Source organism: Sphaerodactylus townsendi, linkage group LG14, assembly GCF_021028975.2.
Source record: "Sphaerodactylus townsendi isolate TG3544 linkage group LG14, MPM_Stown_v2.3, whole genome shotgun sequence".
NCBI classification, from domain to species: Eukaryota; Metazoa; Chordata; class Lepidosauria; order Squamata; family Sphaerodactylidae; genus Sphaerodactylus; species Sphaerodactylus townsendi.
The window spans coordinates 39,068,689-39,085,504 of record NC_059438.1 but is presented as its reverse complement, the minus strand read 5'-3'; the positions used below and the strand labels follow the sequence as shown (position 1 = coordinate 39,085,504).

The window sequence follows — 16,816 nt, the reverse complement described above, 5'->3', positions numbered from 1 at the left end:
GGAAAGAAAACAGGAAATTTTTTTGAAAAAGAAAGAAAGAAAAAGGCAGAGACATACATTTCCACTTGATCCTTTGCCGCAGGAGATAAATCAGCTTCAGGAGGCAAAGAGCCATCAAGTTTCTTATGAATCTTCTCCTCTGTTTTAAAATAAGACAATAATCTAAAAATGTGATCTTAGTCTTTCATTTCTCCATCTATTTAGATAAGTTCTTACAATACATGTAAGCATTCGTCGTATTACAGAATTCTATCTACAATAATACAATCCCATAATGAAGTGACTCCTGAAGACATTCATGGGTTCAAGTAACCATTAAAACATACCAGATTTACAAAGCCATCATTCATTCATTCATTCATTCATTCATTCATTCATTCATTCATTCATTCATTCATTCATTCATTCATTCATTCATTCATTCATTCATTCTCAAACTTATATACCGCCCTCCCCCAGAGGGCTCAGGGCGGTTTACAACAGAAAACAATAAGCACATATCATACAATGGTGGTAATATACTTTAAAATACAGCGTCCAATCATAAAACATGTCAAACAACAACAACAGCAACAGATGGCATCCAGTAATTAAAACTCCCCTAAGAGGAAACAGCAGGGCCCCAATTGTTAAAACAGGAGGGGGGGAGAGGAGGGGGCATCAGCGGCTGGTCTCCCAAAAGCCCGGCAGAATAGCTCGGTCTTACAGGCCCTGCAAAACTCATTAAGGTCCCACAGGGCCCGGACAGCTGGAGGGAGAGCATTCCACCAGGCAGGGGCCAGGGCTGTAAAAGCCCTGGCCCGGGTAGAGGCCAGCCGCATCATGGAGGGGCCAGGAACCACCAGCAAATTGGCCTCTGCCGAACGCAGAGGCCGAGATGGGACATATGGGGCCAGACGGTCCCGCAGGTACAAGGGTCCCAGACCGCATAAGGCCTTGAAGGTTAAAACCAAAACCTTGAAGACGATTCGGAATTCAACCGGGAGCCAGTGCAGGAGGTGCAACACAGGTAAAATATGATCTCTAATGGCACCACCTGTAAGCAAGCGAGCCGCCGTATGCTGGACCAGTTTCAATTTCTGAATCAGATGCAAGGGAAGGCCCGCGTAGAGCGAGTTGCAATAGTCTAATCTGGAGGTTTAATCCTGTAGTACTGCATGCATTTGGAGACAAACTGATAGATGTCACAGGTTCACAGATGTCAACCATACTGAAACAGTTAACTTGAACTTTTTGAAAGCTGGAGTTGCTAGTTTATACACCAAGTCCAAGGGCACCAAAACTGTCCACAGCAACATGGAACACACGAACCTCAGAACAACTCTGCTAGACCGGACCAATGGCTCACACAGTCCTGCAACCTGTTTTCCAGTTACCAGACACCTTCAAAACACCTACGAGCTGGGCAGAGAGGCCAAGTCCTACACCCAGGTTGCCCCCTGCAGCCCCTGTTTTCAAAGGATGACTGCTGCTGATTAGGACGCTTTCACACAGGCCAAATGATACACTTTTAATCTGCTTGCAATGCCCTTTGCAGCTGTGCGAAACGGCAAAATCCACTTGCAAGTGATTCTAGGGCCTGTTCCACACATGCAGAATAATGCACTTTTAATTCACTTTCACACCAGTTTGCAAATTGATCTTGCTACTTCGCACAGTAAAATCCAGCTACAAAGTGCACTGAAAGTGAACTGAAAGTGCATTACTCTGCAGGTGTGGAAGAGGCCTTACAGTGGATTGAAAGTGTGTTATTCAGAATGTGTGAAAGCACCTTTAGTCATTGTGGCAATAACTACTGATGAGCCTATGTTGGATGAACTGACTTTTTTGGGCTGTGTGGCTGTAAGTCTAAACACAAGCAAGGAGTGATCTGTCCATAACTGAGGAACTGTTGCCTGTTCCTCCACTCCTCCTGCCCAGAACAAAATACCAGATCAAGAGTGTGACCCGAATAATGTGTAGGATCAGTCATTACCCGAGACAGACCTGTGGTTATCTTGGAGGCCTGAACCACTCTTGACAAGGCAGTCTCAGCATGAGAGTTGAAGCTCCCCAGGACAACCAAGCCAGGGGCCCACAATTTCTAGTATTATGACAGAGGAAGAACGTTCCGGTTGGTGCATCTCGTGGTTTATTACTTTGATTGCTATCTGTAGAAACTAAGGCCGTCTCCGCATGGTCACGCTGCAGGGGTGCGTCGGCATAAACGACGCCAAAGCACCCACACCCCGAGACCGTTCGCACGGACGGTCCCAGTAGGGGTGGGGAAGACGGCGCAGTCTGCGCAGAGGCTGCGCCATCTCCCAAACGCCTTACCATCCCCTCCGGCTTTCTGGTGCGTTGCACAGGCCAGGGGACACGCCCCCCCCACCCTGCGCAACAGCTCTGGAGATGCAGTGCAGGGGGGGCGTGTCCCCTGGCCTGTGAGATGCGCCGGAAGGCCAGAGGGGACGGTAAGGAGTTCAGGAAAGGGGGGGGGGATGGCACCTTCCAGCCGCTGCTGTTCGCACAGTGGTGGTTGGAAGACACTGCTTCCGAAAAACCTTGCTCAGGGAGCAAGGTTTGAAAGCAGTGTCTTTGCGCCGCTGGGGAGGGGGGGAGCGAGGGCGGCGCTGCTGAAATGCAGCAGCGCCTCCCATGCAAACAGCTCCCCAGGGACGGCGTTTTTGCCATCCCTAGGACGCTGTTTATGGCCCGTGCAGAAAGGGCCTAACATTTAAGTTACTGCAGCAGAATCTACACTATTACCTTGTGAAAGGCACTGACCTGATTTAGAGAGATCTAACCTATGAAACAGATTAGTTCAAAAGAAGTTCTCACCTTGTTTACTCTGGAGATCCTTTAGTCTGCAGCAGAGCTCTTCCACTAAAGTCTCAATCCCGGAGCTCTGTAGAATAATGAATAATGGACATTATTCGACAGCCAGTTAAATCCCTCTTTATCATTTTCAAGTGTTCAAAGACATTCATAAACATTGTCCAATCTGATCAAATATGGTACACCAGTATCATCCTCATCTTATAGATATCTGGAGTGTGGGGGTGGGTCGAGGAGATACTTACAGCATAGGCTTCCTGCAGCTCTTGCCAATCACCTTAGTTTTTACACTACACCAGTTAGCATTCCATTCATAATTATGTCCAGGTGCAAAGTGTAAGGCAACTCTAAACAATCTGTTCAGGACACTTACTGTGATATAGAAAGCTATACAAGATATCAAAATAATGAACAGAGCGCAAATATTGGTAGAAAATGGCAGTTAAGTTGACTTACTCTTTGACATCAGACAAAAACAAGGGGGTGGGGATCATGTAAATGTAAATGGCAATCTTTGAAACCTCCAGAGAATTTACTGAGACAGCTCAAACCTTCCATATACTGAAATTATAGTCAACCATGTTCTCCAGCCATTTGTAAAAGCTGACCCCTTCCCAGCCACATCCACTGAGAGCTGAGGTTACTACTTCTCATCATAATAACCAAGGCAGGTGTACAACAAGTTACACTTCTGTTGTCCGTTACTACTTCTCAACCAGTGGACAGATGTTGTCAGTGGATAAGCAGAGCTACTCCCCTCGCCTCTTTCCCCTCCTTGTTTCCACAGCATCCATGATGCCATGTCACACGGGACACTTGGAGGACTACATTTGTCAAAGTTCACCTTGGTGCCAAAAGACTAAGAAAGAATAAAGATTCTCTCTTTCCACCTGCCTTGCAGGAGACAAATCAAGTCATCAGTTCTGGCTTACAAACTTCTGCAGATACCTGGAGATTCTGAGGGTGGTTCCCTGGGAGGGTGCTCTTGCTGGCTGAAGTGAATCATTTGAAAGCCTGCTACTCTCTGCTGCTTGGGGCAGGAGCTACTAGTTCTAGCTGTAAGCAGAGTTAACCAAAGCCAAGCTGTTTCACAGCATGCCAAACAGCACATGAACAGAGCCACTAACAGATGGAGTTAAACATGGATGTTTGGGAGGGGAATGTGTGGGGGAGCAAGAGGCAAATCTTGTTTAAACAAGAAGAGATTAATAAAGCTGGTGTGAGTTCAGCATTGAGTACGGAAGTCTGGCTACGCCAGATTAAATTTCTTGGAATAAAATTCCTGCGTAGTTTTGGATACTATCTCTTGCATACCCTTAACACATTTAAACAACCAAAGAAGCTATCAAGTTAAAAGGCCAGCAGCGGGGTGGGGGTACCCACTGCTTGGCAATGAGTATTGTATGTATAGTCATCTGCCCATTGAACAAAAATGGTGGGTGTGTGCTCGATGCATAGAGCTTTTGGCTCTCAGAGAACAGGTTCGTCCCCTCCAAGCTAAGATTGCTGACCTGCAGAAGCTGAAAGAAAGAGACAGAGGCCCTTTCCGCATGGGCCTTTTACAGCGCCCTGGGGATGGCAACAACGCCGTCCGCAGGGGGAGCATAGCTGCATCGCAGCCGCGCCGCCCTCGCGCCTCCCCAGCGGCACGAAGCCGCTGTTTCCCAACCTCGCTTCCCAAGCGAGGTTTTTGGGAACGGCAGCAACTGGAGGGTGCCCTTCCCCCCCCCCCTCAAACGCTTTACCATGTCCCTCCAGCCTCCCTGGCGCTACCGCACAGCTCCAGGGGCACAATCCCCCCCTGCCCCAAGCACTTCCTGAGCTGTCATGAAGGGCAGGGGGGGGCGTGTCCTCTGGCCTGTGCAATGCGCAGGAGGCTGGAGGACACGGTAAGGCGTTTGGGGGACGACACAGCCTGTGCGGAGGCTGTGCCGTCTTCCCCGTCGCAACCGGGACCATTCGTGCGAACGGTCCCGGGTTGGGTCAGCGTACATGACCCAGCGTGGCCGTGCGGAAACGGCCAGAAAGGCAGGCAGAGGAGATCCTTAGGACCCTGCTGGAATTGCCTCGCGCCTGTGCTGATAGCTCCTTTGCTTTTTTGGAAAATGAGAGTCTTGAGGTCGGAGGACGTCAAGCTGAGACGGAGACCGAAAGAGATCTTGCGGTTGTCATGGACAGCGTGATGAAAACGCATCCAAGTACTGACCAAGGCTGACCCTGCTCAGCTCCTGAGGTTAGGGAATGAGTCACTTAGAAACACTTAAACCAACCACACGCTTCATAATGTGTTTCTGAACACTTTCACGCCTTGATCGCTATGACTACAACATACTGATTTGCAAATAAATATCGACATTGCCCACATGGTCGTTTTTATCTACCCCAGAGAAAGGAATTCAGTGCAGCCCAACAGTTGCGCTAGTTCTTACTTCATCGGAAGCGGAGCGAAGACACTGAACAGCAGCCTGCTTTTTCATTTCTTCTAGTGTTAGATCAGAGCACTTTTTCTTACTCTTTCCCCATTTCTTGTAAGCTCCCTTTTCCCAGCCCAGGAAGATGTCATTCTCCTAAAAAAAAGAAAAAAGAAAAAAGGCAGAGAGTATTAAAAAAATAACTAGAATATTTCACTTGATATCATCTATAAGATGATGCTTTTCCAATGCTGAGGGAAAAGAAAAAGGTCTTGACCAGAAAGGTAGAAATAGGACTTATCAGGCCTTCTACATATCAATTCCACTTCCATATGTCTCCCTCATTGGTCGAATCCCCACTACCTTCTTAGCCAGGTTTCAGGACACAAACTAACCAGGTTTCAAGGACAGCCTTGTCAGAACATTTGTAAATGTTTAGATGAGCAAAATCTAAATGACAGCTGGACCCTCCTTCTAACAGGTGCCGTGTGCAGATTAGTACCGAGTGCACAACTTGTACCGTGTGCAAACCTGATAAGGCGAGGGCACCTGATTGGTACCATTTTTTTAATATAGTTAGCAGACAGCAGTGTGATGTGTGCCTAAAAACACCTGTGGTCTGGCAAAGCACTTTGTTAGTAGACAGCAATAAAAAGAACTGCACTGGTGACTGGGTGTCTATCAGTTCTTGTCTACATTGCGTCCTACAAGGTGGTTTACGAGTAAATCCGCTGCTTCAACAAACCTCCCCATTGCTTGCGCGGCAGACATGGATTCTTCCCGTTTCTGGTGATCATTCTCCCCCTTATTCCGCTTCCCATCGGGACCTGCTTGCAAGTGGGATAAACCTCACTGGCACGGTTCAGAGCTGATCTGAGGGGAGGGACAAGGGTTGAAACCCTGACTCGTTTCCCGCCGAGGAGCGGGACGCAAAAATCGGGCAACCAGTCAGCGCTCTGCCGGCGCTGAAGCAGTGCGTGTGCAGCCAACCTTTCCTGGCTTTCGTTTTTGCTTTTGCAATCGGCGAGCGAGAGCAGAAGGGGACGCGGAAGGACGTTAACCGGTCAAACTTGTAACTGTTGAATCTTTAAATGTTCACACAATTGAACGGTTAACAGTTCACACAGTTAAACGTTAAACTTTAAAAAGTTAGCTTTTTTTGCACTCCTGCCCCAACAAGGTACGTTTCTGTGGGGGAAAAGGTCCCGCCCCATCAAGGCATGCCAGCCAATCAGGGGAGACCAGTGTAGCGAGTTCGCCTGGGAGTGGGGATTGCTAAGAGTTCTGGAACCAGGTGTATCTGCTGTGTGCACGCTGCGGTGGGGAGGTAGAAACTCCGATGAAGAGGACACAGTTTCACAACGAACTGGTTTTGATCTGCGTAAAAATTTTCCAGTGGGAATTCGACCATTGTTGCATTCAGACATCTCACTTTCACTCATGTTCTCTTTTGACACATCCTGCTACCCGCCTATAATTCAAACTCCATTTTCCTCCTAAACTCCAAACTGAAACTGCTTTCTCCTGCAGGCTTGAGTTGTAAACTCCAACCCCTAACCTGATCTCCTATAACCCAACTTTTCTCCTCTGTGCTGGAGTAGTCCTGGTTGAAATTACAATCCCTACTGCCGGAGCCAAAGCTCTGCACCATGACTTCCCTTTCTCTGCTGTCTTTGATACAGTTGACATCTCTAATCCCCATGACTTCCTCTATACCTGAAGGTTTCTGACACACTAGCCCCATTTGGGACTCCCCAGACTGTGTGTTCAAAATTTTGTCTAGAGTAAACCTCCTTCTTAGCTGTTCCCCTCATAAGAACGGCTATGCTGTATCAGACCAGTTGTCCATCCAGCCTAGCGATCTGAGTCCAGTGGTCACAACAATGCCTTCAGAAGGCCTACAAGCAGAGCATGGAGTAGAAGTCGATCTATAGCTACCAATCTTGATCCTCCTTGATCTGAGATTGCAAATGCCTTAGCAGACCAGGTGCTTGGGAGCAGCAGCAGCAGAAGGCCATGGCTTTCACCTCCTGCATGTGAGCTCCCAAAGGCACCTGGTGGGCCACTGCGAGTAGCAGAGTGCTGGACTAGTTCTTATGTTAGTTCTTATGTAGGCAAAGGCCCCCAAACACGAGTATGCAGAGTTGCTATTTCTGAATACAGAAGTTCCATTTGATGGAACTGGCAGATTTACCTTCCATGAATTTGTCTATCCCTTCTCAAACATGACTAAACCAGGGCTCATCACTATATTCTGAGGCAGGGAATTCTGTAAACTGCTCTTTGAGTGGAGAAGCACTTCCCCTTGTCTGTCCTAACTCTACTGCCCATCAAATCCACTGAATGCTCTTGTGTACGGGGATTACTGGGGAGGGAGCACTTTCTCAGGGTGTGGTTCTTGGTCCTCAACGATTCTCTCTACAACCTACCCATAAACCACCTCATCAAATTCCATGAGCTTCTGTACTACCTGTACACTGATGACACCCAATCCATCCAGAACTTCGCCTCTGTGTGCCTGTCTCACCCCTGTGTCAAACTCCACAACATCCAAGAACAAAATGCTCATATTTTCTCCAAAAGCGCTCCCTCCTTGGCAATATCCACTGACCACCACCATACATCCTGCAAAATGGGCAAGCATCCTCTGCTTTTGCTGTAGCAAAGAACAAGGAGATGGTTTCATGAGTAGATGGTGATCAGCATATGAAGAGCTAGATTCGAGTATGGTAGCATTTTAAAGACCAGAAAGATTTTTGGGGTATGAGCTTTCAAGAGTTAAAGCTCCCTTCATCAGATACCAGGAACAACAACAAATGTATTTGTTACTGCTATGTCTCTCCTCTAGATACCATCGTGAAAAGACATGTTACTTCTCACCCCTCAATTCAAACTGATCCCCACACACTTTGACCAACAAAACTTACACTTTCACCTCTATACAAAACTCTGCGGCAAATGCCTAGAATACGTAACTCTCCCTCTCAACTTCCTACACTCCAGCCCCCTCCACATATCATACAAAATCTATACACCCCAACAGCCTTATTCCCATACTAGGTTTCCATCTTTATTTCCAGATAGTCCCATTTCTATACTATCAGCTTTAAACTGCTCCTCAAAACTAACTCCTGTGTCATGATAATCTTCAGCATCACCAAGAATGGACCCCCGACTTGGGAAGCTTAACAGCACATTTAGTGGGAAGATGAGTTGGGGGAGGGAAGGGTTAATGAGTGAGACTAATACAGTAACGTGAACAGAGAGTTTTTCACTTGGAAATTAGGATTAAGCTGTTAAGACGTAGCCTTCATGGGAAAAGTTAGTTTTGAGGAGCAGTTTAAAGCTGATAATATAGAAATGGGACTATCTGGAAATAAAGATGGAAGCCTAGTATGGAGGTAAGACTGCATGGGGCTGATGGGAATTGTAGTCCATAACATCTGGAGTGCTAAAGGTTTGCCACTACTGACCTAAGTTCAGAAGATTTAAAATCACAAGCTCAAACTGGTCAATTCCTCCAATCAATACAAACCCTCAAGAAAAAATGACTGCCCTCATTCTAGAGCTGAAGAATTATGTTGAGAGAACATAACACCACCTTAGTTTTATTTTGTTTAAGGGAGCTGAGAGGACACTGGCTGCAGTCTACTTCTTTAGTTGCTCTACTTTCACAGGAAGGCACCTCAGCTCCACTCCTCATCGTGACTTTCCTGCAACTCCCTTCCCTTGAACCTAGGATTCCCTTTCTTCCTATCCAACTGCTATTCAGCTGTAGGAGTACAGGGTCCGCACACCAAACCTTTACAGCTTTGAATAAATATTGATTCCCAATGGGGGTCACCTAATTTTAAGCTGTTTTTGCACATGGTAGAGCACCTCAGAAAGTTTATTGCTACCAAAAAAGTTTAATGTTTCAAGTGACTGTAGATAAAAAAAAGGATGCTTAAGGAAGTTGGGAAACAGTTAAGACTATCCACTTGATTTCCTTCAGGCTCATGTCAAAGTGGACTTTGAATAACTGCACACAATAAATCACAATAAATATTGAATGAAAACACAAATGGTAGTGGTGTTTGCTCTGTTGAATAGATCATATCCAAACGTTTATTTTTGGATATAAAAATAACTTTTGGATATGATCTAGTCAACAAAGCAAACACCACTACCGTTTGTGTTTTCATTCAATATTTATTGTGATTCAAAGTTGCAAAGATTTCATTCAAACACACTTTCCAAAAGCATGCTAGTTTTAGGTCAAATAAACAATTATTTATTTATTTATTTATTTATTTATTTATTTATTTATTTATTTATTTATATTATGTTATTTATTATTTAGACTTTTATACCGCCCTATACACAAATAGTTCAACATTCTTAACCTGTTATACTCCAGCATTCTGATAATCCTGGTCATATAGTTTTAATATTGTTATTCCAAAGTTTTAAACAGTGACAGCTAGCCAACATTCCTAACACAGGAAAAACACTGATTTAAAAGTCACTCCTGTCAATAACTTTACTTTCCTGCAGCATGCTAACAAGACTTCACAGGAAACTGTTAAAAATAAATACTGAGTGAACAATAAGCATAACTTTTATTGAACCAGTTCAAAATGTTGCTCTAAGCAGTTGGACACACTACATCAGGAGTGTCCAACTCTGGTGCCCCAGATGTTCAAGGACTATGATTCCCATCAGTCCCTGCCAGCATGACCAACTGGGCTGATGGGAATCATAGTCCATGAGCATGTGGAGCACCAGAGTTGGACACCCCTGAACTACATTGACTATGCTGAAGAAAAACTGCCAGCTCGGAGCCACAGGCAGGATCGATCTCCTGCCGGTGGATTTTAAGACCTGCAGGGTTTGAGAAGCATCGGTGGGGGAAGGGTGGGCAAGATCCTGCGCGTGGCGCTGAGTTAGCTGGGGCTTCAAAAGTGCCAGCGAGAGCAGTTCTGCCCACCACCCACCCACCCCATTTCCCAAGGCACCAAAGTTCTGGTTTTTTAAGCCAAATATTTTCAGTAATAGATATTGGTTTTATTTGGCTTTACTGAAAATTTCTGGGTTAAAAAAACCCCAAAGCCAAAATTACCAATATTATTTTTATCAGTGTTCATGCCTAGAGCCTTTAAGCAAAGTGCAGAATGCACTGAAGTCAGTGAACTTAGGTGTAATTCTGTTCAGATTTGCCATTTATGTAGCTACATTTTTCTCCAACATGCTCTAGGATATATGATTGACACTGTGGAAAATAATTAATGTGATGTATCAACAAGATATAATTTTATAGATCAAGTTCTTTAATACTGAGTGATGATGTCTTATGTGGCATAGAAGTCCAAATACCAGACCCAATTAAAAAACAACAACACATAGCTGATGTCTAACCATACTGTTATAGAAACAAGCATTGTTAACAATGTGTAGTGATTGACCGAGAGCCAGTGTTGTACAGTGGTTCAGAGTGGCAAACTTTAATCTGGAGAACTGGGTTTGACTTCCAGTTCCTCCACATGAAGCCTGCTGGGTAACCTGGGGCCAGTCACAGAACTCTCTGAGCCCATGCGGAGGCAGGCAATGACAAACCACCTCTGAATATCTCTTGCCTTGAAAATCCTGTGGGATTGCCATAAGTCAGATGTGACCTTCATTGATTGATTCCCTTCTCACCGCAACCCACTCTCCTCCCCCAAATTTTATTCATAAAATCAGCAGTATAGTAGGAAGAGCAAGAGAATGAGATCAAGATCAATCATTGACTCCCTTGATAAAATTTAAGAGCCTTTAAGTTTAAAAAACACCATAATTTCTTGGGTTGCCAATATCTCATTCATGATAGAAATAACCCCTTGAAAATGAGTGCATCTGACCTTAACATTTGTAAATACTGGTACCATAGGATCATGATATTACTGGATTTTGGATCTCCTGTTTAGACAAAAATGTCTGGAAAACATTACTATTTATGCTAGGGAGAAGCATTTTTGCTAGAAAAAGGTAGAAATTGGAAAATCCACTGGTGTTATACTCCTGTACCAATTACTCCAAGTTGCTCGTGTGTCCTGCACCGACAGTGGAAGGGCTGTGTTTATTTCATATCTAAACACTTCACTCCTGGTACGCAATGTTCCATATAAAACAGTAAGGTTTTAAGGGTGATCCCTCCTTGAAAAGTCTTAAATCTGGTACCACTAAGCTCTCTTGAGGTTAAGTATTTCAGGGTTCTCAAAGACATGCACCTTTCCCCCAGACCTTACACAGGTCTTTGTCAAACAGGGAAGGATTTGAAAACAAATCAGGATTGTCTCTGTATTCCAGCAAATCCCAGAACACATCAAATTTTCTACCACTTTCTCAACTCGCTTGCTTAAACAGATTTTGACTTTAAATGTGGGTCTTGTAAGTCCCTTGCATTGGTGGGGATAGAGATTTCAAACTACTTTTAAGTAACAGTAATATAAATACTGAATCTGAGTTTTGGCTCCCTGATTTTTTCCTACTTGTGATACTTCACAGTAGATAGCAGTTCAATACTGCAGTGCTTAAAATGATGGATTACACAAAATCCATTGTTTGTTTATAAAGTTTATACAGCTGATTTATGGTGACCCTGTGGGTAGGGTTTTCAAGGCAAGAGACTTACAGAGGAGTTCGCCATTGCCATTGCCTTCCTCTACATTGCGGCCCTGGAATTCCTCCACTAGCAACAGCACGAAGATTTATTTTTGTGCCGCATTTGAAATTCAGACTCCCTTCATTTCTGGAGATTTTCTAGCTGCCTCTGCATAAAGATCTATAGAGAGTACACAAGCAGGGACAATGGATATCCTTGCCAAGTTCCTCTCAATCTGCAAGTCATCACTTCTAAATCCATTTAACTTTATTTGTGCTGTAGGAACACAGTATAGTACTGTTCGTTAGACACAGCAATTGCAAAATACATTGTTCCTCCAGTCATTAAAGGCTCTCTCTGCATCTAGGAAGACAACAGGTATTTTATTGTTTGAACAGCAAATGAACAGCAAAGTGCTCCATTGATGCTGTCTGTGATACACCTATTTGCACAAATCCACTGGGTCCAATTATAGGTTCCTGAGATTTTATTAAGTCTAGTTCCCAATTGCAATGTTTCCTACCCCAGTCAGTGATATTATCCTTCCACCTTTCCATGTTCTTGAGACAGTCCCTTTCTGCATTAAGTCCATTGACAATTGTAATGAACCTGGGCTTGAAACATTTATAAAATTCAGCAGGGTACGATCCCTGCCTACTAAGTATCATATAGTACATTTTCATATTTCATTATATCTACCAGCGCTAATTAATAATAAATTCTGCATGCTTGGGCCAGGACAATTTACAGATCTATCAGTCTACTTGAGAGAGAGAAAGAGACAGGAGAGAGAGAGAGAGAAAGAGAGAGAGAACTTGGTAAAGTATGATGGTGCAAAAGTTATATTGTGTTAGAAGAAAGGGATACCTGTAGTGGTCTGATGTTTCAGTGAGATCATCATTTCATACTATCGTTTGAATCAGTAACATTTCCATGGGCACAAGGACTTACACCTGCACAGCATGATTTTCCCCCCTCCCCCTCCTGTGGCAACCCAAAATCCCCAAAATTCAGACCTGGGTGACAGGGGATTTGGGGCTGCTGCAGAAAAGACCCTGGGGCAGCACAGTAGCTGAACGATAGAACTGTGCACTAGCGGTAGACATCCTCCCATTTTTGGGAGGAGAAGGGACTACTTGGAAATGAAGCTGTATGGAAAAGGGGAAGACAAAAACAAGCAAACGAGATTTAACCTTGCAACACACGTTAAAATGCAATCTTTTATTAATAAAACATTTTCAAGCACTCAAGAGTAGATAACTTTCTTTGTAGACTCTTTCGTTCTGACCTTCCTTGCTGCCAGTGTCTGTAGGACACATAAGGATCAGTATCAAACAGCAAGCATATCCATTTATCAGAATCTGAGGCAAGATCACCTTGGATTATTTTAACAATAAATGTGTTTCTAGGCTCTGCATGAAGTGACAAAGCATTTACATCCATAAGATTCCAAACAGTGCCATCGGCTATATTTACTGGGCTACATTTTCAAATCCCGTTATCTCAGTGTCTTGGTATGCGAAGGAATCTAGTTATTGAAAATCTCCCACATTATGTTTTAGATTGTCTACTTTATGCAAGCACAGGTTGGTAATCTGCGTACCTATACTTCCCTTTCTGTCTGGCCATGCTGGCAGGGGCTGATGGAAATTGTAGTCCATGAACATCTGGAGAGCCGCAGGTTGCAGACCCCTGGCTCTAACTCATAGGTGCCTACTTTAAAGTGAAATTTTATCTCAGAATCACAAATTTCTGATATTTACTGTGGAAAAGGGACTATTCCCCAGTAAGGTCAACCAAGCGTAGACCTGCAGAAGAGCAGTCAATGGCAGAAGAGCAGCAGCCGCAAGAGGAAGAAGCTGCACGAGTCAAATGCTCCTCAGACAATGCCTCAGCAGCAGTGGCCAATTTTGGTAGGAAGATCCTCCATGCCAACAAATGGCAACTGCTCATGCTCAGTGCAGTGGAGAACTCAGTGGGATGGAGCAATGAATGGTGTTTCAAGATGGAGGAGAAATAAAAGGGCTACACAAGTCACCAGGAGATTTACAGACACCTCCTTTTCAATCCCGCTAAAAAAAAAAAAGACCATGCAGCCTTTGCCATGCAACACTGGGGGAAGCAAGGGCAAGTTACACTTTTCCCATGAACAAGCTGGACAAGATATCGTTCAAGGTCCTCCTCCAGATCACATTCTCCCTCTTCTTGTGGATTTCAGTTGAGGAGGCAGGAAGGATTGATCAGATAGCGGGCAGGTTGCAGGAAACTAGCTCTGGCTGATTAAGGTGCACAGTACAAATGGTGGTACCAGACCCCCGCCCCTCTCAGATCCTTTCTGCCCAGATCCTTCCTACCAGGACTCGGGGGGAACTAAACTTCTTCTGATAAGGAAGAAGATATATCTAAAGAGGGGATGACAGTCCCAGACCAACTATCCATTCTGGCCAAGGACAAGGAACACACCAACATAATCCAGGTATTTACAGGCAGGAGCCTGACAGGCTGGGGAGCAACCTGACAGGGAAGATAGACACAAGGGACATGGAAATGTACAGAGAGGAAGAGGGACATCAGTCTTCTCAAGATCAAGGGAATCAGACGGGATCCAGGCAGGCTCTGGGATGTGATCAGGAACCATCATGTCTTATGAAGAACAGACAATAACTTAGTGAAAGCCTATGGAAACAAGTAGCGCAAGTCTAGGTCTTCCACCCAGCACAGCGGCAGCATAGATTAGGGTCAAAGTCCATATAAGCAAAGCACATCAAAGACCAGTATAATGTTATTAGGGAAGTCCGCAGTTTTCCAGATTTAGGGAACTACAATTCCTGTCAGCATGGCCAATTGGCCATGCTGGCAGGGGCTGATGGGAATTGTAGTTCCTGAACATCTGGAGAGCCGCAGGTTCCCTACCCCTGTGCTAGCAGATTGACTAAGCAGACAATCATTTCATTTCACATTTAATGAATGGTGTTTCAAGATGGAGGAGAAATAAAAGGGCTACACAAGTCACCAGGAGATTTAAAAATAAGACCAAGGCCAATGGTGCAAAGTAACAGAACAGTTTGGTTTTTTGCCACCAAGTCACACATGGCTACCCTGTAGGATTTTCAAGGCAACAAACGTTTTGAGGTGGTTTGCCATTGACCGTCTCCACATCAGCCTGGTATGCTTTGGAGGTCTCTCCTCCAAATACTAGCCAGCATCAGGACCAAGAGCGTGTGATTGGCCCAAGATAACCTAACGAGTTTCCAAGGCATGAATGGGGATTTGAACCCGAGTTTCCCAGGTCCTACCCGGCTACCTTAACCATTGCACCATGCTAGCTCAGTTAGAATTCCCTATGCGTTTTGTCGAAAAGCTTCTTCAGAGGAATCTGCAATAAATAATACATAACTGTATTACTGTAATACTGTAATATGCAATTTGGATACCGCTTGCCAGCTAAATTGTGCTTAAGAGCAGAAGCCACCCTCTTGGTCGTAAATATTTGGGCAGTTTAGGATGCACAGTCAAGAATGTTCATCTGAAGAAGAGATGTGCCTTCCGAAGTCCACTGGTCAATGAGCTTAGGAACGAGTGTGTGTACACATACATATACATGAATATATACATAAACATACCAATTTTATTCAATAGACATGACAAGTGTCAGCATATATACGTCTCATAATTTCGTATTAAATAAGGAAGGTTTACACTGATACCCCTTATCATTTCTACTTTGATCTTTTTCGCTACTTTTGCCATGGACAATCAGAACTAAAATTCAAAGATTAAAGACCAAACAAAACTAATTCAAAACATCACCATATGCGAGTTGAAGAGTCTCATTTAACACATTTCTGCTTCACTTTCAGGCTTTATCTATATATATAAAAAGCTAACAGTGACTTTGTTAGTCATGCCCTAACGCAGAAACGGCTGGACAGATCGCCCCCAAATTTTCACATGACGTCCCTCCCTGTTGTGGGCAGATAATCGGACCTTCAAATCGCCAAAAGTCCATACCTGAGCCAGGTAAAACGTCTTTTTCCTGGCGCATCAAGCCATGAAGCTTTCATAAGAATATTGTTTAAACATAAATTTCTTTAAATGTGTTTGTCAGTGTTTTTTTAGGTTCACGTATAATTTCGTTTTATGATTATTTCTTTTGGATGTAGCAGCTTTAACATTTAATAAAAACTAGTGGGGCCCGGCCACACGTTGTTGTGGCAATTGTCCTTCTCATCACAGTCTGCAACCAATACAGATGTCCATGCAGGTCCAATGATCTGCAGCATAGCCTTTTGGGGTGGTCAAATGGAATCCCTCTTTCCCTTTTCAATTCACATTGTTATATGGTGGTGTCTTGTTTTTTTAGTATAAGGTAACCCTTCCCATTTCACAATGGAACTGTCCAGAGTGTGAATCCCGCTGTCCATGAGGCTGGCTGACATGCACAGTCCTGGCTTGGGTAAGGCAGAACTGGGGCAAGGACGCTATCCCAGTTAGGCAGCAGAGGCAGGGTGGTGAGGCGCTCAGATCGAGGCCAGCTCCCTGGGTTCTTAAAGGGCCATGTGCAAAAGAAGCAGACCCAGTAGTGTTGGTTAGCCCCCACCCCGCGGATTTTCTTAGAAGAAAAAGGCAAACTCCAGCTCGCAGTATGTGTGTTGTGTGGCAGCAGTGGGTGAGGCACAGAGAGTGAAAGTTACCTGCATGTGAAGGGGGGAACCCCACCTGATGTCTCACACAGCAAAATGTGTATGTGTTTCACTTCCACTCGTATTACCTAACAGTATTACCAATTTACTGTTTTAACTGCTCATCTCTGGCCATCTCCGCAAACATTATAAGGGCATACCAACCCCTCAGGCCACAGACATGCTGCACAAACATTCTAAGGGTGACAGTTAAACACAGCCAGCTTCATGGCCTGATGCGCCAGGAAAAAGACGTTTTACCTGGCTCAGGTATGGACTTTCGG

The 16,816-nt window shown here is 44.5% G+C and overlaps 1 protein-coding gene across 1 annotated transcript in view; it reads right to left on the bottom strand.

The window, feature by feature from the left end:
* KIAA0232 (KIAA0232 ortholog) overlaps nt 1–16,816 on the bottom strand; it is a 59,398-nt gene that overhangs the window by 17,647 nt on the left and 24,935 nt on the right. Inside the window, exons 3-5 of the mRNA XM_048515481.1 lie at nt 5,247–5,384; nt 2,821–2,887; nt 58–139 (exon numbers count right to left, since the gene is read on the bottom strand). Of these exons, the coding sequence (XP_048371438.1) occupies nt 58–139; nt 2,821–2,887; nt 5,247–5,384 (287 nt within the window). The remainder of the gene's footprint in view (nt 1–57; nt 140–2,820; nt 2,888–5,246; nt 5,385–16,816) is intronic.